General features: G+C 37.6%; 2 protein-coding genes across 8 annotated transcripts in view; one reads left to right on the top strand and one right to left on the bottom strand.

Moving 5' to 3' along the window:
* Positions 1–2,305, top strand: part of astn1 (astrotactin 1) — a 223,503-nt gene extending 221,198 nt beyond the window's left edge. For 2 of the 5 annotated variants that reach the window (XM_047818340.1, XM_047818320.1), the window contains one exon: positions 779–2,304. In XM_047818340.1, the coding sequence (XP_047674296.1) occupies positions 779–1,016 (238 nt within the window). In that variant the 3' untranslated portion in view covers positions 1,017–2,304. Of the gene's footprint in view, positions 1–778 lie in introns of all 5 variants that reach the window. The other 3 variants (XM_047818332.1, XM_047818333.1, XM_027132844.2) reach the window with 2 other exon arrangements.
* Positions 2,306–3,251: 946 nt separating this feature from the next.
* The window catches only part of pappa2 (pappalysin 2), a 52,370-nt gene continuing 29,495 nt past the window's right edge, over positions 3,252–26,126 (bottom strand). For 2 of the 3 annotated variants that reach the window (XM_047818308.1, XM_027132834.2), the window contains 12 exons: positions 23,583–23,690; positions 23,342–23,483; positions 22,560–22,734; positions 21,398–21,560; positions 18,684–18,861; positions 14,697–14,910; positions 13,527–13,695; positions 13,239–13,371; positions 12,375–12,484; positions 10,986–11,057; positions 7,272–7,370; positions 3,252–3,848 (listed from right to left, as the gene is read on the bottom strand). In XM_047818308.1, coding sequence (XP_047674264.1) covers positions 3,741–3,848; positions 7,272–7,370; positions 10,986–11,057; positions 12,375–12,484; positions 13,239–13,371; positions 13,527–13,695; positions 14,697–14,910; positions 18,684–18,861; positions 21,398–21,560; positions 22,560–22,734; positions 23,342–23,483; positions 23,583–23,690 — 1,671 coding nt within the window. In that variant the 3' untranslated portion in view covers positions 3,252–3,740. Of the gene's footprint in view, positions 3,853–7,271; positions 7,371–10,985; positions 11,058–12,374; positions 12,485–13,238; positions 13,372–13,526; positions 13,696–14,696; positions 14,911–18,683; positions 18,862–21,397; positions 21,561–22,559; positions 22,735–23,341; positions 23,484–23,582; positions 23,691–26,126 lie in introns of all 3 variants that reach the window. The other variant, XM_047818312.1, reaches the window with a different exon arrangement.

The following is a 26,126-nucleotide window of genomic DNA, read 5'->3' as shown; positions in this document are numbered from 1 at the left end:
AATATTATTCACTACCAATTCTGATATCGTTAAAATTCTATCATAATATTCTGTAAGGTGACAGCCAAAGAAAAGTACAAATTTTTTTGGAGCTCCGTTTTTTTATCCGGCCTCTGGAAATGAAGACAAACAGGTTAATATTAGGATGTCATATGAATCTGTCTGGACAGTTCCTCTATTAAAAACAGTCAGACAAAACTCAGCATGATCTGTTTGCATAGCACATGCTATGTTTTAATAGCAAAAGCACTCTCTCTATGCTTTAAAAAAATTTCCTTATTTCTGAGTCTACCCAGAAACCTTGTCGGTCGCTGGCACTTTGGGTTTCAGTATTTATACTGTAGAATGTTGAGCTTCTGGTTTTGGCACATGGATAAAATGAGGCCATTTCTGTGGAATGAGACACTCTTTCCATGCCCTCGCTATCACATTACAGCCACTTGCCTTTTTCAAGAGGGTTCATGCCCACTATAAACGTGTTCCCACCAAATGCCCTTCAAAAACTTCAACTTTCGTTGGACTTCAAACTCTGCTCCTTTAAAATACGCATTTCATCAGCAGCTTGATAACAACTTTTGTGCCTCTGAAGATGAGTATAGCATGTATCTGTTTCTTCCAACTCTACTGTGTGTCATATTTAGAAGCTTTGGTTTTTCCTATTAAACTCTTTTACCTATTTTGCTCTTCATCATTTTTCAATAATGCCTAGTTATTTATGATTTGAGTGAAGAATATATGATTAAATTACCATTGACAATTTTTGTCTATGTGATGGCAGGAAAGCAGGCCTAATTCTGTCACAGCTTGATGACCTCAGTGGCTGGTGTCGAGGCCTTCTTCAGGAACCCAAAATTGGCTTGCGCCGAGCTTCACTTAAATTCCTGGCGTGTCGTTATACAGACACCAAGGCATTCAGCCTCAGCTGGATGGAGCTTGCTCAAGGGCTACACAAATCTTGCGATGAGCAAACGCTGTCTGTGATGTACAATGACTACGGAGAACCTAAAGAAATCTGAACATCGTCCAGGATTATAAAGCCTATGTCCATAGCAGGAACCACCACAGTCTGTTCATTTAAGGCTCCTCTTAAGGACAAAAGTTTCTAAAGTTGTACAGCACATGTTCCTTCTACATCAGTCAAATGTACCAGTTTGTTAGTCATTGCTTGAGCAGCTACTCCACAAATTAAGTTCAAACCAGTGCTGTGACCGATTTCATTCCCTGTTCACTAAAAAGTGCACTATTTTGTGCACAGCCATTTTGTTATGTTCTCCAAACTCCCATTTGGCAAATTGCATTCCCTGGACAGTATACTATAGCATTATCCAGAGTGCAGCATTAAGACACTGTACAGCCAATGCACTCTAAATACCATAATGCAAAGTACTGAATTCTTTTAACTGTATATAAACAGGGTTGTCGGAGGGCCAGAAAACCACATTTAATAATTCTGTGTTTTTGTGGTTTTAGATCGCTAAGTTATTTGTAAAATTTGAATTATAACTTTAATGTCAGATCATGGCGATGTGTTGGCTGAATTCAGGTCACTGACTGCTTTTTCTACAGTGCTCTATATAGACTAGATACTGTATATGTTTGCAGTCTTTACAGTAAACATTGAATGAAAATAGAACTGATTTCAGACACAACACTGGGTGTTTTGTGGTGTTGAGCTACAAGACGGGTGTATTAAACCAGACGTATAGAACGTACAGAAGTACATAACAGTGATGGAATTCCATGCCTAAGCCCTTGACTAAAACAAACGAGGATTTTTTTTTTTTTCGAAAAAAAAAGATTCATTTTTTAATTTTGAGTGTCTGTGTGTACATTATGTATAATGTATGTGACACAATATAAATACATCTAAACATGTATTAATATTTAATGATTCTTTTTTCTTTTTCTGGCTTACAGACTCATATTTCTTGCCTTATTTTGTGCTTGATCAAATTAATGTATTTTTAACTTTGCATAAAGCACATTGTGTTAGGTTTGTACAGTCTGTCTTATGTAACATGTAACATAAGCTTGACTAATCAGTTCATATGTTTAGCAATTATGCTTAAGTCTTTGTGTGAAATAAACGGTCTTGCAGATCAACATGAAACGACCTTTCCAGAGTTATCCTCCAGAGTTACCTTGCTTAGTCTGTGAACCTAAAACCCTGTCTCACTCGGAATTGGAATAAAACATATTTTGCAACAAAAGCCAGAACACCTTAATCCTGATGTGATATTGATATGTCCATTACTTCACCAAACACTGTGGTTTGGGGTGCTGATTTTGGCACATATTTTGTTCTGAGTCAGTTGGGGGGGCTCATTTATTTTTTGCCATGTTAGCCTTGTAGTGCCAGTACATGACTCCAGAAGTCAAATCTGATCAAATCTGTCCTTTTTGATCAAGCATGCTTGACGTAAGTGGGAACTAGAACAACCTTAGACCCATTTGCACATTTCATTAACATGTCATTACATCAAAACAGGTAAAAATGTCCACAGCACACACTGTGATCAAGAATATTCTGACTGGATCAGTCATCCAGCTCAGAAATCATCTAGTTCACGTTATGATCAGATTTCAGCTAGGTGTAAACAACATTTATTTGCCAGGCATTATAAAGAAACTAGCTGCCCAAGGGATTGAACTCTACATTCTATCACTTTCTACAAATATTCGTGTTACCTAACAGACAGAGTTAGAGATTTTAGAGATTGCAGAAGAGCGTGCATAAAAAGGTTGTAAACACAATGTGAGATCAGTTCACCCTTTATGTAGATGTAGATTACACATTAATTCAAGATGTAAGCTGGGTCCCTGTGTGCCATCCGCTTCTCCAACAAACACTTTTTCCTATTTTGTCAACGTTGTCTACAAAATGCAGTTTCAATAGTTCTCAATGTGATTTTTGAACTATTGACAAATAGAAAAACCTTGGTTTCTATATACATAGCAAGCTGTATTGTTCCTTTTTCCTTCCCCCAAGAGCTGAATCTATGCCTTCTTGTTGTCGTGCTGACAAATGAATGTCTATCGTGTGCATTCCTATAGAAATGAAGCAGACTAATTTAACGGATGTAGTGATGAAACTAAAACTAATCCATCTGACAAGTAGTAAGTATTGAGGACTGCAATTGGCATATATGTGTGTGTGTGTGTGTGTGTATATACCCGCATAGAGAGAGAAATATAAGCAGGAAAATTACACTAGATACTGTATTCAAACTCTTTTTAAAAATAACCCAGTCTTGAATTATGTAGATTTTTATTTTCATTTTCATCAGTAAAACTATACATTTACAGAAGGTTGTGTTAGAGGGTATGTCACTCTAAATATACTTTCATTTGTAATTAAATCTGTTTCTTTTCAAAGCATTCATGCATACACTACACAGGTCAGTACCAATAATATATTCTGTCTTAGAGTTTCATAACAGAGCATTTGGCACAAAACAAGCTAACACTATCAGTACAATATTTGAATATTTCTTTTAGATAATCTAGATATGAAAAAAAGAAAGAAAAAAAAACAACAGAAAACTTTTGGTTGAAATAAATGTTCATCACCTACATAAATGTAAGACTCTATTTAAAGATTAGTATAAGATTGATTAGTATAGATTTTAGAAGTTTAGATTTCGGTTTGTGTTGCTTCCGATTGCTGTGTCCCCATTTTTCCACATTCTGTTCTTTTTTTTTTATAAAGTCTTGTTTTTATTTTCAGCCCATTTGTACTGTTATGGTCCTTGTGCCTCCAACTCTCTCATTCTTCCCTTGTTCTCTTCAGCCTCAGGGTCACGACACGTGCATTCGTCAAGGTCACAGTCCACCCCAAACTGGATGACCTGTCTCACATGCAGACACACATTAAGAGTTGGTCATATTCAATACTAGTGCAGAAGTACCAGATTATACTTTAAGCCCTTGGGCATCAGAGTCTCTCGCACACAGACATGGAACAGGGTCACTGGCCGTGTGAACATAAGCTTAATCAGTGAAGTAAGTCTATTGATATCAATGTTACAGTGCAGTTTACATTGAACTGTTAATGAACATACTTTCTGGCCACTAATCCACACTACTGATGTAACGGAATATAAATAGATTATTCAGATTTAACACATAATGTGAAGACCGATACGAGGAGTTTACTTTTCGTTGGGTTTAGAAAGACGTAACTAAAGATAAGCTGTTACGTGAAGCTTAAAATGGCATCTTGTGAGGACATTTCTAGGGTATTTCTATACAAAATAAATGTTAACTGAGCTGCTGCTCCATGTGAATCACATAGAGAATTGTTTGTACAGGACAGTGTAACTTACTGTAGGCTCTTCAGGCTCTTCAAAGTATAAGCCATTTTATAAAGTACATTCATGTACATTTGTTGCATTTTTAATTCAGACATAGATGACCATTCTTCAATTGTCTTGTAAATTTATATAGACATTTTAATGAAATTCCACTTAAAGGACCCTCTCTTGCAAAAATACAGACACAACGTTTCTGTATCTGTATACTGTATATACAGACACAACGGGCAGACTAAGAGAGTCTGACTCATAACCCAAAGGTTGTGGGTTCGAGTCTCGGGCCGGCCACAACTGAGGTGCCCTTGAGCAAGGCACCGAATCCCCCCAACTGCTCCCCAGGCGCTGCAGCATAAATGGCTTCCCACTGCTCCGGGTGTGTGTTCACAGTGTGTATGTGTTCACAGTGTGTGTGTGTTCACAGTGTGTGTGTTTACTGCTGTGTGTGTGCACTTTGGATGCGTTAAATCCAGGGAATGAATTCTGAGTATGGGTCACCATACTTAGCCGTATGTCACTTCACTTTTGAATTATTACCATTATGCGGTAATAGATTACCTAAGGTGAAATAATGATGGTGACAGCATTGGGCTATGGGGGTGTTTCTCTGCTGCATGGACAGAGTGACAGCTCAGAATTGAGGCAAGAATGAATGTAGCCAAATGCAGAGAAGCTTTAGAAGAACACCTGCTCCAGCACCACACAACATCATACTACGGTGGAGGTCCAGCTTTCAGATCAACAACAGCTTGGAGCATACTGCTTAAAAATATTCAAAATGCCTTTCTGGCAAGTTTGTCCTTTACTGTAAAAGTCAAAGCCCAGACTTGAATCTTACAGAGACCTGAAAATGACAGTTCAAATAACCTGTGCATCCAGTCTGACTGAGCCAGGAGGGATGGGAGTAACTGCCCAAGTTAAGGTGTGCACCGCTTGCAGAGAGCCAAGTAGGCTCAAGGTTGTAACTGCTGAGTCTGGTAATAATCTAAATAAAAGATAGTTTCATTATGTCATTATGTGTTGTTATGCGATTGATGGCCAATAAATCAATACTAACTAAACAGAAAAACTTTGCCACTCTGTTACTGATTGTAATGATGTAATAAAAGTACACTATTAATAATAACCATGTACAAATTAATGTAAAGCTTCTTTATGTCAGTATTGATTGAGTGACACAATGGCTGGTTTTTCTACCAGCGCTGTTAAAAGCATACATTACTGTAGAAGTTCCAAAACTTTGTAAGTCAGTTACTTTATATGTATTATTTATGCTGCCTCTGGCTAGAAATATTCACATGGTATTAGCTTCCACTTTTATGCTGATAATGCACAGTAATGCCAGATGATGTACATCAGATTAATAAAGTTGAAGAACATGTAAAGGACATTAAACATGGATGATTACATGTTTCATCATCCTTAATTCTGATAAGACAGAAGTGCTTGTACTGGAACCACATGCAGCTAGAAGCAAGTTATCTGATTACAGAGTAACTCAGGATGGTCTTTCTGTTTACGGGCAGCAGTAAAAGACCTTGGAGTGATTATTGACTTCAGTCTTTCAACTGAAGCTCATGTAGATGTAACTATGACAGACTTCTTTCGTGCCTTAATTTCTTTATACTAACATACGAAGCCAAAAAATATCTGCCCAGTAGATTCCACAAAATTATTATTTACAGACCCCCAGGGTCATTTTGAAATTCTTTGAGAATATGAGGATTTCATCTCAAAACTACTTTCTTTAGACAAAGCATTAATCCCTCTGAGAGCGATAGACCCTCTGAGAACAATAGTTGTGTAGATCGTGGGTTCAGTAGGGGATAAAAAGTATGGAATAGGACCCACTCATAATGGAGGTCACATTCAATCACTTTCACTTGTCACTCTTGATACTTATTATATATTGTCACATTTTTATAGACTGAAGCTATCTCAGACCATTATCTCATCTCATTTAAAATGTTTCACAAAGACCAAAATAATTTCCCTAATTTTCAAAAAATAATAAATCTTTCAAAAATAATAAATTCGTAACAAATAACAAATTGCGAGAGTTGTGTTATACACCAAACAGGATTTGAATCTCTCTCATGTGGGGAGAATATGATGTGAATGAAGTGACCCCGACTATGTCATATATTACTTTGTGACCTTAGGTAAGATCTCATCATGTGAAGGTCATGTAACTTTATAAATATGCATACATGTTACGTATAAATGCTGGCAAAACACTGATCATTCATGAAACCACACAGATAAGTGGTAAATCATCAAGAACGCTTCCTACATTACTTATTACATCTAATAAATCTAGATTTTGTTTTGTTTAGTCAGTACTGCAGAATCTACAATACCACAACCTGACCTGGTAATTTGATGGATTCCTGTGAGCATCAAAATGCCACACTACATAATTAATGCATGTGTTTTTTTATACCCATAATACTCTGAGCAAGAAAGAAACTGCAGAGCAGGTCACACTCTCCCTATTCTCCTGTTACAGCTCTCATTGCTGGCATTTATCCTAGACGCTATTAAGACTGAGTATCACTATCAACACGTCCGACATTTCCACTGGCTGTGTAAACATGTGAGCGTCAGTTCCTGCTGGACACACGGTGGCAGGATGCTTCCACTCACTGTTTATTTCACTTTCTGCATCTGAACATTAAAAAGCACTATTTTACAGTCTCCCATGACCACTGACACCTGGCCTGGGCCTAATAAAGCCGGTTTAGGCTGGACATTTATTTACGCCAGTTCCTCTTTTCCCTGAGCTCACTGCTCTCTGTGCCGAAGCCTGACATTTACATCAGCAAGTACCAATAAGAATACAGAAAAAAAGTACAGTATGCAAAAGTACAGCCACAAAGCTTGAACTGAATGATGACATTGAGGTAAACTAATTGAATCAATAAATACTAAATCATCAACCTGTAAAAGGGTTTCATTTACCTTCTTGGTAGAAAGAGTGGATGGACAGCAATCTCCTCCGTCGTATTGGCAGTAGGCTCGGTTGTTGATTGTATCACACCAGCCATCTCCACCAAATGGCTTAGAGGAAAGACAATTAGCTTTAGTGACGATATGACTCTCAAACAATAGCACATAAACTGACCACAACTATTCAACACAAATAACTATCACCATACACCTTTTCTGTGAAGCATAACAGACTACAATGTTAAGGTTTTTTTTTTTTTTTTTTTTTTTTTTAACTTTGTGTCTTGATGCATAAACTTTGGCTTTCTTCCAGCATGTGGAGCCATTCAGTGAGTCAGGGTTGTATCTGATTCCACAGTTGAACCCAGGAACAGCAGCTGAGGACATATTTTTACATAATCCTCTATGGGTACAGTACATACAGTATAATCAGTATGTATCAGACTTCTGTGTGATATGTGCTTGTATCTTTGTCTTCTGATCTTTGTATTATTCAAAAGAACAAAATATATTCTCACTCTCACTCACTCACTCATTTTCTACCGCTTTATCCGAACAAAATATATTCGATAATGTATATTTAAATTTAAAATTGAATGGAACACTTGTTATTTCTGTGGACTGAAATGAAAAAAATGCTGATTAAAAGTCAGCTGATTCAACTGGATATTGTGATAGAGCAAAAAAAATAATAAATCAGACATACTCTGCAGTTTCTGCCTCTTCAACACCAAAAATGTTAGCAATATCTTGGAATTGAATGCTAACCTTTAATTTTACCTCCCACCATTTGCTGCTTGACAATTTTTGTAAACAATAAATCTTCTCATTTTACACCTGTTTTCAGGAGGACAGCAAGAGAAGAAGAGGGAGTGAGGCGTGTGTGTGTGTGTGTGTGTGTGTGTGTGTGTGTGTGTGTGTGTGTGTGTGTGTGTGTGTGTGTGTGTGTGTGTGTGTGTGTGTGTGTTTTCTTGTGTTTGTGTTAGCTTCTTCCCATGAGGTGTCATTTCATAAATGTGTGAATAAAGATAAATGTGAAAATTCCAGGGAAGGTAAGATCCAGACCACAGGGATAGAGCTGAATGACTTTTGAAGGGGTATCTTGTCTAAATCTGAACTACTCAAGCTTACCTAGAACTAGTAGAAGAATGTAGCAAAAAAAAATCTCAAAAAGCATACTAACTTATTCTCATAACATCTGTAAGTTAGCTCCTGTAGCTTCTGTTTCTTTCTTAGCAAAAGGCATCCACAATCAGATTTGTTGTTGTTGTGTTGATTCTCTTTGACAGGAAAAATACCATAGGCTCGTTAATATCATCAAACCAAATCCTTCAACTTTCAAATCCTTCTTCCCTTTTTCCCTTAGTGGATTTTTCACTTTTGTTGCCACATCCAAATGATGCTACATAACAATAAACATCTAAATATAATAAGTATGATTGTTAAAAACTCTTAGCATCTGTTTCTAAGCCAGTGTCAGTTGATCATATCTGAATATACAAAAAATGATTTAGCACTAATACCAAACTGCCAGGTTCTTAATGGTCTTTAGAAAGCAAATCACAGAACAGCCTTCCTGCATTTTATGTGACAGTACCAGGAACTTTCCACTACAAAATTTAATACTTGCTTTCTTTCAAGGTTCAAGTCAGGTGCTTTATTTAACAGCTAACACATGAAGCCATTCAGGAATCTTAATAAGCTGCACTATTGTGTTCCAAGAGGAAATCCTACTATTAAAATTGAATGTGTGAACTTCAGGAAGAGAAATGTGGAAAGTATACTTAAAATCTATAATTTATAGATGTTGGCCCCATGGTGGCCCTTTACTTATTACTCTAATAATTCCTGACAAGAAACTTTTACCTATCATGATATTTTTAATTGTAGTGCCATCTGAAAAAGCCCTGGTGTTCTGGTACATTTGTCACTTGCTGTGCAATGATGGTATCATTTATTATGTTGGAAGGCAGATAGGTTTACTAGTTCGGGCTTCCAGTGATCAGTAAATCTAGAGAGGTCATTTTTCAGCTAACGTACATAAAACATTCTGAGCTACTGCCTTTACTATTCCATAGAGATCACCATGTACTTTTATTTTACAAAGAATATTCATAATCTCAGAGTAAGTTCTTCTAAAGTATTATTATTATTAAAAGAATCTTGCTTAATCTTAATGAAGTAGGCGGACAAAAAAAAATCACGACACTGAGAATCTGAAATGCTTTAAAAGTATGAACACTATAAGGCAAAGAATCCTATAGTGCTGTCTATTTTTGCAGAAAATCGACAAGAAAAAGATATCAGACACCATTCAGTATTCTGCATCCCTGTAAAACACAACAAGTGCTAACAAGTACTCTAACTAGTTTAGAAATGCTTTCGAGAAAACTCACTGTCAGTGGAAACACTTCAGGTTTGTTAGGAAACTGTCAGTTAACTTGGCTAAACAGTGTCAAACTGTATCAGACCTTAAACCAGGTTTTCACTCTATATGCTTTCTACTTCCATTCTAGTGACAAGGGAAGTAAAAGTAAAACATGTCATAAGCTTTCTTTTTGTTACTCTTAAAAGACAATATTACAAATTAACATATGTATGTAATCCTCTCTTTATTATTAGTACAGTCCCATCTTTAGACAGCAACAGATTCAACAAGAACATTCAGATCGTGTGTCCCAGACATCTCATAACTACTATGCTTGTCAGTAGTAGAAAGTCTAAAAAAAAAATCATGAGTTGTGGGTGGAAAGAGAGGTGTTTGTACTTTATACTACATTTAGAAAGTCACAGCTGTTTTCATTGTTTCTGATAGAGTGACCTCCTCTGATATACAGTCAGCCCTGGAGCTACAGTATGTTTTACTGTGTCATGTATAACCACTGACTGTTACTTATGAACTAATATCACTATATACTGTAGATACACCAAAATAAATTCATTTTATACATGTTTTAAATCTAGACGCATAAATGTACAAGTGTTTATCTGCTTGATTTTTGGTGACCAAAACCTTAGGGCTTCCTTCTTTTCTTGGGATCTATTAGTAGCTACCTGAAGAACTGTTGCTCTTCTGTTCACACATAAAGTATTAGAGAAAATACCTGTACAAAAAAAAAAAGTTCCTGCTGTATTAGTGGAAATGTTTCTTTTATTTATCATTTTTGCTCATTTTACGAACTTCTAATGATTCCTATGGATGGTACTGTATATATAAGGCATTAAAACCGAACACCATATAGAATTTTTGCTGATCTCTGTGCACACAATTTAACTTTCTCTGTCTTGGCCAAGCCTCGCTGAACATATTACTGGCTCTCAAAAAGAAAATGATCAACCCAGGCCTTATCGCTGATGGTGGACTTCTCCAGGCCTCCACTTTGAGCTGGTAGAACTCAGTCAAAGTACTTGTTCTTTCCCAGCTGAAAAGGAGCAGATGTGGACCCTACCGTAGTTTATCAAATTTTCCGTGGCACACTTGACATATCGGGTGAGTAAACACTGAGTTGAGATCCAACTGAAAATCTCTTCAAAATTAAACATCTTGAAAACATGAATAACTGAGAAAGGTATTTTTATCGAAACTCAGAACCTCAGAACTCCGGCACCAGTTATTATACAAATGATGAGTGTTCTGGAGTTTTGCAGACCTTGCAATAACAAAGTTTGTTTACAGTAGGCAGTGAGGATTGCTCAATAATTTACAAATCTCTAAATAGAACTCACCTCACAAGACTGAATGCAGTGAATCTGCTCAAGGCTGGGGTGCCATTTCATTGTGCCTGTACATACAATGCTCTATACACACAAACACACACAGATGCACATCCACACAAACAAATAGACAGATTTCATCTCATTATTCATTCTGGTTATTGTGACTTTATATAACTGTATGAACAGATTCAAAGCATCTTTAGTAGTTCCGGTCCAACTGATGCAACTGTACCTGAAACTAAACCTACTGTATGGTCACTGTGGAATCATTTATAATATTACACACTCACAGTGTTTTAACATACTAAATCAATTGTACATAGCAAAGACATCAAATTCTAAAAACAATAAAACTATGAGATAAACAGAGAACAAAGTTTTAATTTGTCTCGGTTTTAAACAAACATTTTATTGACATGACAAAGAGCAGCAATTCAAAGCCTTTCCCAACATAATTTTGACATCGAAATCCTGGAAGTCAGTACCTATTCACCTTATCTTAGCATGACCTTTCCTCCAACGCACTTACCCAATCTGCAGAAGTTTTAGATATCATTCCTGGAAAGCACACTTTATAAAAGGGTGCAGAATTATGGATATAAACAGTGGAGGAAAAGGCCTGATACCTTGAGAGACTTGAGTGCTTGGTGTGTGGTAATTTAATTGTCTTTTGTATAAACATTTTGACCAAAATCATCAGTTACAAATTGCTATGGAGACAAGGAGATGAAATTGGCCTTTAAAAGCGAAATCGAGGAGCCAATTTGGAGCAAGAAAAAGCAAACAATGCCAGTCAGATACAGTAGTCAGTAATATGACAATATGGCTCCAGTTTACTCAGCTTGTGTTGCTCATGTAGCACAAAATCCAATGTCTGAATATGTAACTTTGTAAATTCAATCTTGAGCCATGAAGAATAAACTAGAAACCTTTTATTGAGAAAAAACAATTTTAAGGCTTTTAACTGATCAAAAACCATTTATCAAAACAAACTTGATTGTGTGTGAAATATTTGCCTTTCATGAGTGGATCACATGCAACGTTATCAGGCAAGAAAGTCCAGCTGACTCCTGTCAACCTGGTCCCTAATTAATGTTGGTGCTCGGAGCCAATCCACATGTTGCATATGCAGTGATTTGCAGCCTATTACTAAGAAGTGAGAACAAATGAGGTGAGAACACACCTGTTGTCATCAGCACCACATCACACCTGGCTTCAAATTCACAGACTGTTGTTTAGTTGATAGTTGGCAAGCAATGCTAAGACTATGTAGTCAACTGGTCAAAATATTATGACCCAGAAGAGAACACCAAAGTTTACATGAGGACAAGAAGACTGGGACTGGAATCGGCTTTTAAGGTAAAACAGTGAATGATTCCAAATAACCAATTACCTCACCTCAACCCTGGTGGGAAGAACCCAGTGTTTGATTGTATCAGCCGAGGAGTTATTGGGCAACACCACAGGGTCACTTAAGGGTACGACACATATTGGGTAGCAGACTGCACCTGCCACGACAAAAAGCAAACCTTCATTTTAATTTGTTTTAAATATTCATGCGATCACAGTTGGGCTAAAATAATAGCAAAACCAAATTTGTACTATATAAGCATTTTTTTATCATATCATGTGACACTAGATCTCTAAATCACTATATGTAGGTATATCACTAGATCATTTATACTATCCTGGGAATACCTAAGATCATAAATACATATCTGAGTTGCATGCTTAGCAGAGATCATTGCTACATCACAGCTCTATGGTATCCAGTTCAATCATGAGCTCAGGTTACTGTACTCCAGATTCGTCTTAAATCACACTGGCAGTAATCACTCAATTAATCATTTATTAATTTTGGGTCTGGGGCTTATCCTGGGTACTATCCTGGGAATACCTAAGATCATGCTGAAGAAATTCCACACAGACAGTGATCTGAGGTCAGGATTGAATCAGTGCCCATGTATCTGTGAGGTGGCAGCGATTCTCGATTCACCACCATGATTCCTTAGTTCAATTATTAACATCAACACAAAACAGATCACAAGCTAAGATATAAGTAATTACTCATAATAATATATATATATTATATACGTATTTAAAATACATATTTATTTTTTTAATTGCACCTTATATAGTACCAGTAAAACTGCATCAGTCATGTTGGTGAACAGAACTGAAATACTAAATTAAAAAAATATTTGTAATCATTCATTACAATTATTAATCAGTGGCAAAATGTAGAAATAATAAAATCCTTACCGATGCCATAACCCTCATCACAGGTATACTCCACCATATTGAGCTCCAGAGGAACCTGACACAGTCCTTCCATTGTTTTACACATTGAGAAGTCTTCAGTCCATTGCCCATCTTTTGTGCAGCGAACTGAGTACTGTAGTGATAAGTAATAAGAGAATTATATGGAATGTATTGTGTGCACTCATGCAAGCTGAGCTGCATAATACCTCAATATGTTTTCGTTTTGTATTGTCTACTCATGTGCTACATCAGTAAAATGAAGTATACAAGAACTGTATATGTCTTTACCCTCTCTGTTGGGACAGGACAGTGTAGAGTGCACACACTATTATATTCCAGGTGGTTGGTACATGTGTACATCCCCTCAAACATGGCAGGCAGAGCAGGGCATAAGACAGGGGAACAGCCTCCTGTCTGCCATCTGCCACCCTCTAAACACTCCAGTTTCAGAAACCTCCTACACACACACACACACACACACACACACACACATACACACACACACACACACACACACACACATACACACACACACACACACACACACACACACACAACGATGACAATGGACACCTTTACACGGACCTGTGTGGTACCGCTTCTAATATCTTCTGCATCTTCTGCGACTTAACTTATTCCTAATCTGATTCTCAGTAATAAAAAAAAGATTTAAAATTTGTAATTAAATGCACTTTGGTAACTAACACGTTAGAGAAAATATAAATTTGCATATTTTCCTACTGCTGTGCAGTCCTACTACTGGTAATATAAAGTACGCACAGACAGCACTGAACGTTGACTACTTTATTTTGTGATCAGCTTATATTCCAAACTATTAACACCCCCCCCCCCCTAAAATGTTTTCAACTTAATAAACAATGTACCCACAATAAACATTAAGATTGATTCCTATTCATGCGTCAAAAAACATTTGGTAGGACTCGTTAATCACCAACTCCTGACTGTGGCGGAATTGTTTATAGGGTAGGAACACACAGAAGCAATAACAGAACCTATGATATACTTTCATAATGGAATGCCTTTTAAAGTGAATGTGTCAAAGGTATTAATAAACATGAGCATTTAAAACAATTTATTAGACCTGCTGGCCAGGACTTGCAGCAGGAATGGGCAATTAAAAGGGCTTAAGAATTGTTCACATATTTTAACAGCCAGTTTAACAAACCCATAAAGTCATGGCAGGTGTAAATACTGGCCTCCCCTGACCTTTTTAAATAGTGATTAGCTGCATTGTGTAATCCCAATTCGATTAACTAATTCAAACGTATAGTAAATGATTAGCCAGTTTGTACATTCAGCATAATTATGTTATGGAGATAATTGTTATGATAATTGGGGAGTGCAATATGTTTCACAACAGTTTCAAAATCCAACAGCTCCAACAGTAACACCTACACAGGATGGAGAGTGTGAAAAATGCTACGCAGTAGTACTCACTTCCTTGGCTTTTTGGTCAGGGTGCCGGTAATGTAATATCCGGGGTTGCATTTGTAGCGACAGACAGTGCCGACGTCATGCCTTCTGCCCACGCACTGTGGCACCAAGAGCTTGGCATTGGGTACAACAGGCGGGTCCAAGCACTCAATCTTACAATATGCTTCAGGGAATGACCACAGTCCATCCTCAAGACAGGTCAATGTATTGCTCTCACCTTGGCATAATTTAAAACCACATATGTAATATCCATTCTGCAAACAAGGGACATTTACAGTATATGCTACACAGAAAACCTGAAATGTAAATGCTTCAGATTTCACTTCATACAAATGACAAATGAAATTCAGCATGAAACTGTTTACACCATTCTTTTCTTCAGACATTAATAAATGCATCTGGGATTTTACACCATACTATGAACACGCAATGCAAGCACATCAGAAGGTGAGGAATATGACTTTATGAGAGATGGAAATCCAAATCTGTTTTCTCTAAAAGTTAATGAAGGATAACAGAACCTCATGGTAACTTGTACCTTATGTGGGATACACGCCTGAAACATGCCTGAAGCCATATGATGCTGGTAAGGTAAAAGAAAACTAATTAGAATGTATGACAACTTCTAAAGCAATTTTACTGGTCAATAAAAATATAATGAAACTCTTTTGCAATGTTTCCAAAAAAAAAAAAAAGAGAACAATTTATAAGGTACAGAAAGTGGAAGCACACTTTGTGTAAAAATGGCACCAAAAATGAGTGTTAATGGTCTAATTTGTTTCTGCAACACATGCAAATGCACCAGCTAGAAAACCAAAAGTGTTCAAACTGGTAATTGCTAAAAGCAATTGACCTTAATATCATTAAGAGGTTTCAAAGCCCCCTAAGAAACTTAACAAAACAAGTCTTGCTTATACAGTAGGCATTCAATGAAAAGTCTCTTCTGGGTTGAAATTGTAAAAAAAAAAAAACACAAAACACTATAGTCAATAGATGGAAGTGTACTATCATAGGGTTTTTACAATTTGGTCTGAAAATAGGCTATAAAGGCTACAATCATAAATACATATAGCATTGCTCACTCTGCTATCTGATACTGTTCTACAGTGTGGTTTCTGAAGATTGGTAAGTTTGGAGTTTACCTTCCTCAAACTTAATTGTAGTTTATGTAAATCTTTTGGGAAATAATGAGTAAGATAAACCAATTGTCATTGACGTACTTTACTTAGAACAAATACAAAGTACAAAAATAGAACAAATACTACGACATTTATTATTCTTATAATTATTATTATTATTAGTAGTAGTAGTAGTAGTAGTAGTAGTAGTAGTAGTAGTAGTAGCATGTGTTTCTTTTATTATTATATTTGATTGCTTTGATATAATAAACCCATTTAACCACCTCAGATGGAGATGAGTAGGGCATGTGGAGCTTTTTGTGTTTGTTTGATGTATTTGTTCATTGTTGCTCAATAAATGGATGCACTACATATATTTCATATATTCATATAGTTTCTTTACAGTTCCAAATACATTGTAACACAGTATATTGTAGATATTGTTCAAAATAACACCAACCTGTAAATGGTCAATGGGGATGGACAAATGCAAAACGACAAAAGTATTTTAAATTTTGCACGCCAGGCAATAAGCATATGTGGTACGTTGGGCTCCTGCCTTGCCATCTTGTGAGAAGCCTTGCCTCATAGTCACCACCGATTGACAGAGTGCAGTTGTCTCAATGTTAGAGATGTATTTTTTTACAAGTAAGTTAACATAGCTATCAACAACCTTATGTTGTTCAAGTAAGCAGATGCTGTACATAATCTTGGTAAGTACAATACAATACGTAGCTTTAGATATTTAATTTCATGGTTACTGCCATTGTTAAAGTTTTTTATAACAGATAGGATTATTTACTCAACAAATTTTCAATTAGATTGCATTAGCCAAATAATACTATAATTTTTTAAATTATTAACAAATGACAGTATACTAACTCATACTGATCACCATTCCTTTAAGACTCCTGAGTAAGCAGGGTCTGTTCTTATTTTCACATTTCTGGGCTGGTTGTTTGAGCTTGTATTACAGCCACAGGACCTGAGACCTGAGATAAAGTTGAGCTCCATTTTATACCATAGCCATCTGTCTAGCGGCTTAAGCTGGCCTGAAACTGGGTGCCCAATATATACAATCTTGTCTACCTCCTTTTCAATACTTTGTAATTTTTAATTCACCATCACCAATTACTTAATTGGGAATATCTAATCAACCAATCATGTGACAACAGTGCAATCCATAAAATTATGCAGATAATTGCTTCAGCTTCAGGAATCTTTCACATCAACCTTTAGAATAGGCAAGAAAAAAAGTGATCTCCGTGATTTTGACATTGGCGTGATTGTTGGTGCCAGGCAGGCTGTTTAAGGTTTTCTATAACTGCTGATCTGAGATTTCCACACAATACAGTCTCTACAGTGTACTCAGTATGGTGCAATAAAGAAAAAAGATTCATTGAGCATCAGTTCTGTGGATGGAAAGACGTTATTGATGAGGAAGGTCAACAGAGATTTACCAGACTGGTTTGAGCTGACAGAAAGGCTATAGTAACTCAGATAATCATGCTGAATAATTGTGGTAGAAAAACTTCTCAGAATACATGCTGAACCTTGAGGCACATGAGCTACAACAGCAGAAGGCTACATCGGGTTCCACTTCTGTCAGCCAAGAAGAGAAAGATGAGGCTACAGTGGGCACAGACTCACCAAAACTGGACAGTTCAATACTGTAAAAATGTAGCCTGATCTGATGAATCTGCTGAGGCTGACATATGGAAGGATCATAATTCTTCACAACGGCATGAATCCATGCCCCCAACCTACTTTGTGCCAAGAGTACAGTCTTGTGGTGGTAGACTAATGGTGTGAAGAATGTATTCTTGGCAATCTTTTGGCCTGTTAATAACAATCAGTCATCACTTGAAAGCCACAGCATATTTGAGTTATTGTTGCTGACCCATGTGCATTGCTTTTACCATCTTCTAATGGGTACCTCCAGCATGAAATGAACCAAAAGTCGTCTCAAACTGATTTCATGAACATGACAATGAGTTCAGTGTTCAGTGTAATTAGTGGCCTTCACAGGATCTAAATCCAATACAGCACCATTGGGATGTGGTTGATAGGGAGCATGTAAGTGCAGAAAAGTGCACAATCATGTTAACATGAACCAGAATCTCAAATGATTGTTTCCAACATCCAACTTGTGGAACACTTGCGCACCTCCATAATGTGACATGTTTGCTTTACTATAGACTTGTGTACCTCTTTGTCACCCAGAACCTAAGAGAAAAGAGGACACAAAAAGCAAACCATCCTCGACTGGATAACAGATTATATGCAAATTTAGCTTCATGTCTATAATATCAAGGTGAAATTTTTCACTGTATAATGAATGAGACCTGAGCATAATTTTTAGTTTAGGTTTTTTGCTCACCAAAAAACAAAGTCATCAAAATCAATAAGCATAGTTATTTAGTGATACAAGGCTTCTAATGAACCAAGGTACCAGAAACTGTAATCTGACAGACAAAGAAAACTGTGCCAATCTATAAGAATGCCATTTGCAAAGCATAGGGAAAGTTCCTCTAACCATTTTACCACCCTAGACTAAATAGTAAGGGAGGATATGACTCCTTTCCATGGGATTCTCTAGCAAACTTAAAACATGATCTTATTCTTGAGCTGTTTCCTTGCTCCTTAAGTGCTGCCCTGCTTTCCTATTTACACAGCAGAGAAGCATGGGGCCTCCTGGAGAGGACCTGAGGTAGCTGCCAAGCATATATACACACCCCTAAATCCCCAGCTGAATGAAACAGAATTTAAGGATACATAAAATATGTTGTCGATTCATAAAGGATATGTAGAGGATTTATACATATGCCCAAACACAGCAATAATGATAACATCAATACACTTAGGATATTACCTTGCAATGTGGCGGGTGAGTTGCAGGAGAAGGTGCACTGCTTGCCAAAAGTAGTGCCCCAAGGGCAGGTGAAGGAGGCAAAATAGACATGCAAGTTATCAGGCAGACCGCAGTCCACTGGCTCACAGCTCACCACACGGTCCCAAACACCACTGACACAGTTCAGCTCTATAGCTTCCTGTGAACCAAACGGAGTCACAGACAAAGATAGAGGATAATGTAAATGATTGCTTTAAGCTTACTGTAAGCTTACAATTGTTTTGCCTCACCATCCTCTAGGTATACCACTCTGTCTAGAGAAGTACTATATTAATTACTTAATAAGGAATAATAAAGTAATAGTTTAGCAGACCACTAGGAACTAAGGGATTACTGAGTCTTATAATGTATATGTCATAAGGTAATATGGATATTCGTGCTTTGCTTTATCTGACAGATATATAATGCTGCTTGTAACAAGTATCTAGAAAAAAACAGCCAAGCAATATGTTGTATATTAGACACAAATTCATCAGATTCATACTGTATGTTCAGCACTTTATTTACTATTAGTTTTAACAGTTAACATAAAAAAAAATTCAACTTCCTACAGGTTTTTATAGAGATAGGTCATCCTCGCTAATTAATTAAAGAGGATGACCTATCTCTATAAAAACCTGTACGAAGTTGCATGTATTTATGGGGACTTATATATACATGCAACTTCCTACAGGTTTTTATAGAGATAGGTCATCCTCTACAGTTGCTAAGATGCTACACTTATAGCAGCATGTCTAGGAAAAGAAGTGGTCAGTAGTGTGATTTGGCAGTAGGCTGTACTGAAACAGTGCTGGTTAAAGTGGCAAATAACCTACTGCTGGTCCACTGGTGACCAACTCTCTTTTCAAATGGATATCAGTTTGTAGATATAAACAGTGTCTTCTCTATGCATACCAAATTGTTGAAGTTTGGTCTTCGATAGGGCCTTAAACTATACTCACTGCCCTTTATACTGCATATGCTTCATAAGCTATGCCGATGACTCAGAGCTACTTTCCATCAAAGCCAAAAGACAGACAGACATACTTTTAAGCTGAAGTGTAAAGGGCATTATACAATGGATGCTGAGTATCTTCCTCACACTTAATTCTGACAAAATAGATATATTTTTATTAGGACTACAGGCAGCTAAATGTAAGCTTTCTGATTACATTGTAACTCTGGCTGAACTTTCAGTTATGTCATGTTCAGCAGGAAGACCTTGGTGTGATTGACTCCTGTCTCTTATTTGAAGTACATATTAAAAAAATCTAGATAAAGTATTTGTTACCTCTAAGTTGGACAAGGCATAATAATTATGCCTTGTCCAACTTAGAGGTAACAAATACTTTATCTAGATGTCAAGTTAAAACTAATATGTAACAAAAACATAACATGCTTGTATATATATTGAATATCTGGATTTCTGTAAAGATGCTTTGTGACAATGTCTATTGTAAAAATCCTTATATAAATTGAATTTAATTGAATGTATTCAGACTGTACTGAGAACTGGTAAACACTAAAACTCAGAAGTATGTACATACAGTATCATTGTATAACATTCAGTCTGATAAATATGGTAAAAAAAATTCATCTGTTGCCACCTAGTTACAAACTACAACAATTGATGCAACTTTTAGTGCAGCTGAGAAGGGAGCCACAGTAAACACTGAATAGCATTTTAGGACGAAAGTGTATCTACTGTAGGTTCAAGCATGTTTGCGCAATCACAATATTTACCAAACGTAAGCTGTCTTTGCAAAGCAGAATCAATTTTAAGCCAACTGGAGCTCACTTCCACATGCTTGAGAACAGACACATGATCGTTCTGGCTTCAAGTCTCATCTTCAAAAGCAGTTAAATTGAAAGATTTATTACTATAGCATTTATCAGATGCCCAAATCCCAGGCAATAAAAGTACAGTACACTGTTGACTCTATTAGAAACAAAATGATACAACTGAGCAGTTGTTAAAGGTCATGGGTCTTGTTTTTGGGGGCAGTGGTGGCTCAACTGGTTAAGGCTCTGGGTTGTTGATTGGAGGATCGGGGTTCAAGGCCCAGCACAGCCAAGCTGCCACTGCTGGGCCCTTGAGCAAGGCCCTCAACCCTCTCTGCTCCAGGAGAGCTGTATCATAGCTGCCCCTGCACTCTGACCCCAACCTCCTTAGTTGGGGTATGTGAAGAATATGTGGCGATAATAAAGGCTTCTATGCCCCGTTCTATCCTATTCTATTCAAGGACTAATGGCACCATGGGAGTGATGCTGAAAATTAAACTCAAAACCTTCTGTACAGTAACCCATATTGTTATTGACTGAGCCACCACTTCTGACATACTGTGGGTTTAACAATAGCTTAACATGTAATGTAACAATAATATGGGGGGCTATTAAATGACAAATACTCTTAATTGTGTAAAACATAAAAAAAGCTGTGGCTGCTTTCTGTTTTAGCACCGACACTAAACCTCTGAACAAATGCATCACCCACCACACTTATCAAGCATAATATCCAACTTCAGTGGAATTTCCAAGTGTATCATATTTATTATCAGTATGTTTTTTTTATATATTATTATTTTGACATTCCCATGTATACAGTTTTTAAAAATGTATTTTATCTTACCTGCATAAAAAAGTAATACATTTGAAAAGAAATATATATTATTATAATTATAAAGCTGTCTCTGTACCTGTTGAGGATGAAAGCCCTGGCTACTGAGCTTGTGCAGTGTGTACCCTCTGTGGCAAGTAATGGAGCAATGTTTGGGGTCCAGAGTGGGGGTGCAGCTGACTGAAGCATGCTCTACTTTCACAGCACCGCAGGAGTCCGCAGTGCATGGCATGCGCACACACCTAATAAACAGACATAAAATGATTTTATATTTCAGTTCTGTTCATGAGTAGTGCTTGGAAAAATGCCAGGTCCGAGGAAGGCCATATTCTTATTATCCAAATCTTTCCAGTCACTTTATAAGTCATTTATAAGCTCTAGCCAATATGATACTTTATTTCAAAAATAACATGGCAGGGAATTTAACATGTGCATGGTACAATGGTACTTCCTTTACTTCTGGATTGCCAGGGCACTTTCCTTCTCAACTAGTGGGGGTCAAATGTCAAAGCTGTAAGGGTTCAAAAACACAGAACCACAAATTGGTCTTCCTGTCAATAATCAGTGCATTACTAGTGCAGCTATGGCTGAATAGCTAAAAAAACGTTCAAGCTTTTATAGCAGCAATTGGGGACCAAGTCCATATTAATGCCTGGGGTTTTGAATGGGATGTTCAGCAACTATATATGGGTGTGGGCATATGGTAGCCTAGTGGTTAAGGTGTTGGGCTACCAATCACAAGGTTGTGAGTTTGATCCCAAGTCCACCAAGCTGTGGCTGTTGGGCAAAGCCCTTAATCCTCAATTGCTCAGTTGTACAAAAATAAGATAATGTAAGTCGCTCTGTATAAGCCAAATGCTGTAAATGATATAAGGCTGGGGTGTCAAATCTTGTCTGCAAAGGGCCAATGTGGGTGAAGGGTTTATTTCCTACCAAGCAGAAGCCACACCTGAGTCTACTGAAAGCCGATATCAGCTGATTAAACAGAGGTTATCAGGTATTGCCCCTGCTTGATTAGAATAGAAAATGTCAAATACTACAATGACCACCAACCATTGTGTGCTTTAGTTCTCTTTTTTGTAGATATATATTTTATTATTCACTGCTTAAGCAATCAAATTAAAAGGAGTACCATTGTGAACATGACTGTGTATAAACAATTAAATAAAAACTTTTTTGAGTCTTAAATGCGTTATATGTGAGTATGTGTGAAGACGTGGAAGAGCCCACCCTCAGCGCACCCAGTCAGGGCATAGGAAGTGAAATGGCAGGATGTACGCAATGCTACCCCTAGCACAGCCACATGAACAGTGGAGAAGTTCAGCAACAAAGCAGATGTCTGGAAGAAGGGCATGCTCAGGTTGTGGGTCACGTTCACCACCAAGGGGTTACGCAGGCATGACAGCTCATAGGTACCTGCAAACCCACCCACCAATGCACACACACACACACACACACACACACACACACACACACACACACACCTTCCTTAAGATAAGATATACCTTTATTCATCCCACAATGGGGAAATTTCACAATTAGTAATAATAGTTAACATTCAGAAGTTGAGGCATGCTTGTGTGATTTAATGATTATATTATCATTATTATTAGTGGTTCGTACACTTTTTGCTTTTGACAGTGTATAATTAAGCTGGAGCAGACACCACAAAATCAAAATAAACAAAATAATTAAACTTTAAAGACTCAAAATAACTAAACTCAAAGAAAGATGTCTTTTATAGGGTCAATATATTAAAATTGCTCTAAAAACACAACAATAAATAGATTACAAATACGAGCTGGTCCATAGTACTGATAGTAGAGACTAGACAGACATCATTTCTTTTTATTCATAACCATGTAACAGTTGTTATGTCTCGTTCTCTTATTTGCACTCGCATTAACTATCAGAAAGCTCATCAAGCTTTTGAATCTGTTTTATATTGCTATTATTTATAATGATAAAAGATCTTTCCCATGCTTATTTTACAGTATGTGATTGGATGGTCTGTAAAATGTACCTAGTGTGTGGTTTTTGTTACTCGTGTCACAGAGTTGGATGGACACTGTTTTCTTGCACTGTTCACCAGGGTTTTGCTTTTCTCCATCATAGGCCAGATAGATGAGAACTGAGGCTGCCACTCCGGGCCGCTCGAATTCCACCTGACAAAAACACCAAGATGAGAAAAACCTGCCATTAGCTTGTTTAATCTTTGTGTGTTCTCTCATTCTTCTAATTTTTACTTCACTGGCAGTGCATACCCTGAGCCACACAGGCAGATGCTGGACAGAGTGAGACAAGGCTGTGCAGGGGACCCATGCATCCTGCATTAGTGCGTCATTCATTTCTACATACTGAGACCTGCACATCTAGAAACAAAATATGTAGATACACACACAATCACACACACACACACACACACACACAATATATATATATATATTAGATACACATTTGATTGAAAGGGCACACAATCTAAAGGCAATAACCTTTTCATGCCAATTTTATTGTTTTTATTATATTTTATTAATTTTGTTCTTTATGTTCTCTATAACAAGAACTTAAATTTCCTTAAATTATTAGCTTTATATCCTTAAATTATTAGCTGATTTGTTACATAAGTCATGTTGGGAAAGTTAGGAAAATGTTCAAATTTGTTGGCCATTATCTTCTCCAGTACAGCTAGGAACCTGTGACATGGGGTGTACAAACCACTCTTTCATATCTTATATAGTTTGTTCATTAGAGTAGCAAAACATGTTAGAAACAATGGGCACAATACATTTCATTTATATTTGTCATAGCCTTATGTAGCCGTGAAGCAAAATATCTCCAAATTGTGTTAATCTGGTTCAATTGAACAATTGAAGTAAATATTTCCATATAAAAATCAGACTAAAGTTGTGCAGTGTGTACCACAGTTAGTGGTTTAAGTTATTCAGAGCAGTCTTATGCAGTGTATTTTTCTAAAATATTGAATAATTGATGAAAGTATTGACGCGCACAGATGATTCCCACCCCTGGACATCAGAAGGAGCTGTCACCCGTGTTTTGAGTGAACTTGTCTGGGATGCCGCCCAACAGGTCCGTAGTTCCTACAGTTATTTTTCAGACCAGATGAGAGAAGTCTTCAAATACCAAACCAGGGGAGTGATATCTCCACCCAGCTTTTGCCAAGGCTCCTATAGCTATTAAATGTGCCATGAAGTTCCACACCTTAGCCAGCCAGAGCAGCTGAAACAATTCCACTCTTCAAGCTGACTTCCATAAGGCCCTGAACCCTGCTCTTCAGGCAGAAATGGCATGCAAAGGTAAAATATGTAACCACAGCCATCCCTATAGACAACCTGATCAGGCCACATCACCACTCTTGCCCACTACAGCTTTATGCAGGAGTTTGTCCACCCCAAGTGTCATCGGAAGAGCAGCAGCAATTTCTCCGGCTCCAACTGTGCTTTTATTGAGGCAAGGCAAGTCACTAATGAGATTCCTGCCCAGAGAAGCCTAAACTCAAGAACCTCAAGGTGAGCCTAATTCCATGTACTCAAGGTATGATTCTACCTACACAACTAAGTTATGCTAACTAAACCTACCCTCTCTCAGCCCTAATAGACTCTTAAAACAACCGGTTGAGGATCTCCACCTCCCTCTCTCACCATGTGTCACCTCCATGGACAGCAAACCATTGGTGATGGCTTCACACATCAAATCGCACCCCTCTGTCTACAAATTGGACTATTTCACATTGAGGAGATCACCCAGATCATGTAATCATGTTCTGATGGCTGAAAACCCATGCATCTTAAATATCCTGGCCACAGAAGGAACTAACTGGTTCCTTTATTGCCTCATGAACTTTTTATGGAAAAACCTTCCATGCTGTGCTATGTCCATGGAAAGTCATGGAGCTCAAGAAACCATACAAATTCCACACGAATATGAAGAATTAAAGAAGGCTTTCAACAAAGAGAGAGCCAAGCAATTACCCCCTCACTGGCCCTTTCATCCAGGTGCATGAATGCCGTTATGGTGAGATACCCATATTCACAACCACTAGTACCACCCAGTGCTGGAGTGACTCTGGGAGGCATGCTATTTTAACAAGCTTGACCTCCCAAGTGCATACAATCTTATTCGAATCAAGGAGGGGGATGAATGGAAAACGGCCTTCCACACCACCAGGGGGCACAACGAATACCTGGAAATACTCTATGGCCTGACTAACATGCCAGCAGTGTTCCAGATGTTCGTGAACAAAATCTTCAATGACCACATGACCAAGGTACACAATATACTCACTTATCTACTTACCCCAAACTATTGATAAAGAAGGAAAAGTGCAAATTTCTTAGAGACGCTATCACCTTCCTTGGTCATGTCATCAGCGGGCAAGTGGTGGAAATCAAGGTACAGTCGGTCACAGAATAGCCCACCCCTTCCTTTATTAACGAGCTGCAGCACGTCTCCTGGAGACTGATGCCAGCTAAGTGTATCTTTGACGTGTGGAACAGAGAGCCCCTGTCCATTAAGGACGTGCTGGAAGAATGGAGACACTGGTTGGAGGGGGCCTGGCACCTTTTTGAATTAATCATGGACTATCAAAACCAAAAACCATTACACAATCTGGGAACACCCGATCCCAAATCCATTCTCCCACCATCCATCACTGTTGACCACATTCGATGGGAACTAATAAAGGAAATATGGCAGGCACAAGAGACTGAGCCCATTCTGCCCATTCTCCAAGCAGTATGCCCCCACCTCCTTGAGAACCAGAATTATCCAGTGGGCACACACAGCCAGCA

Source organism: Tachysurus fulvidraco, chromosome 1 (genome assembly GCF_022655615.1).
Source record: "Tachysurus fulvidraco isolate hzauxx_2018 chromosome 1, HZAU_PFXX_2.0, whole genome shotgun sequence".
Classification (NCBI taxonomy): domain Eukaryota; kingdom Metazoa; phylum Chordata; class Actinopteri; order Siluriformes; family Bagridae; genus Tachysurus; species Tachysurus fulvidraco.
This window is presented reverse-complemented; position numbering and strand designations above follow the sequence as displayed.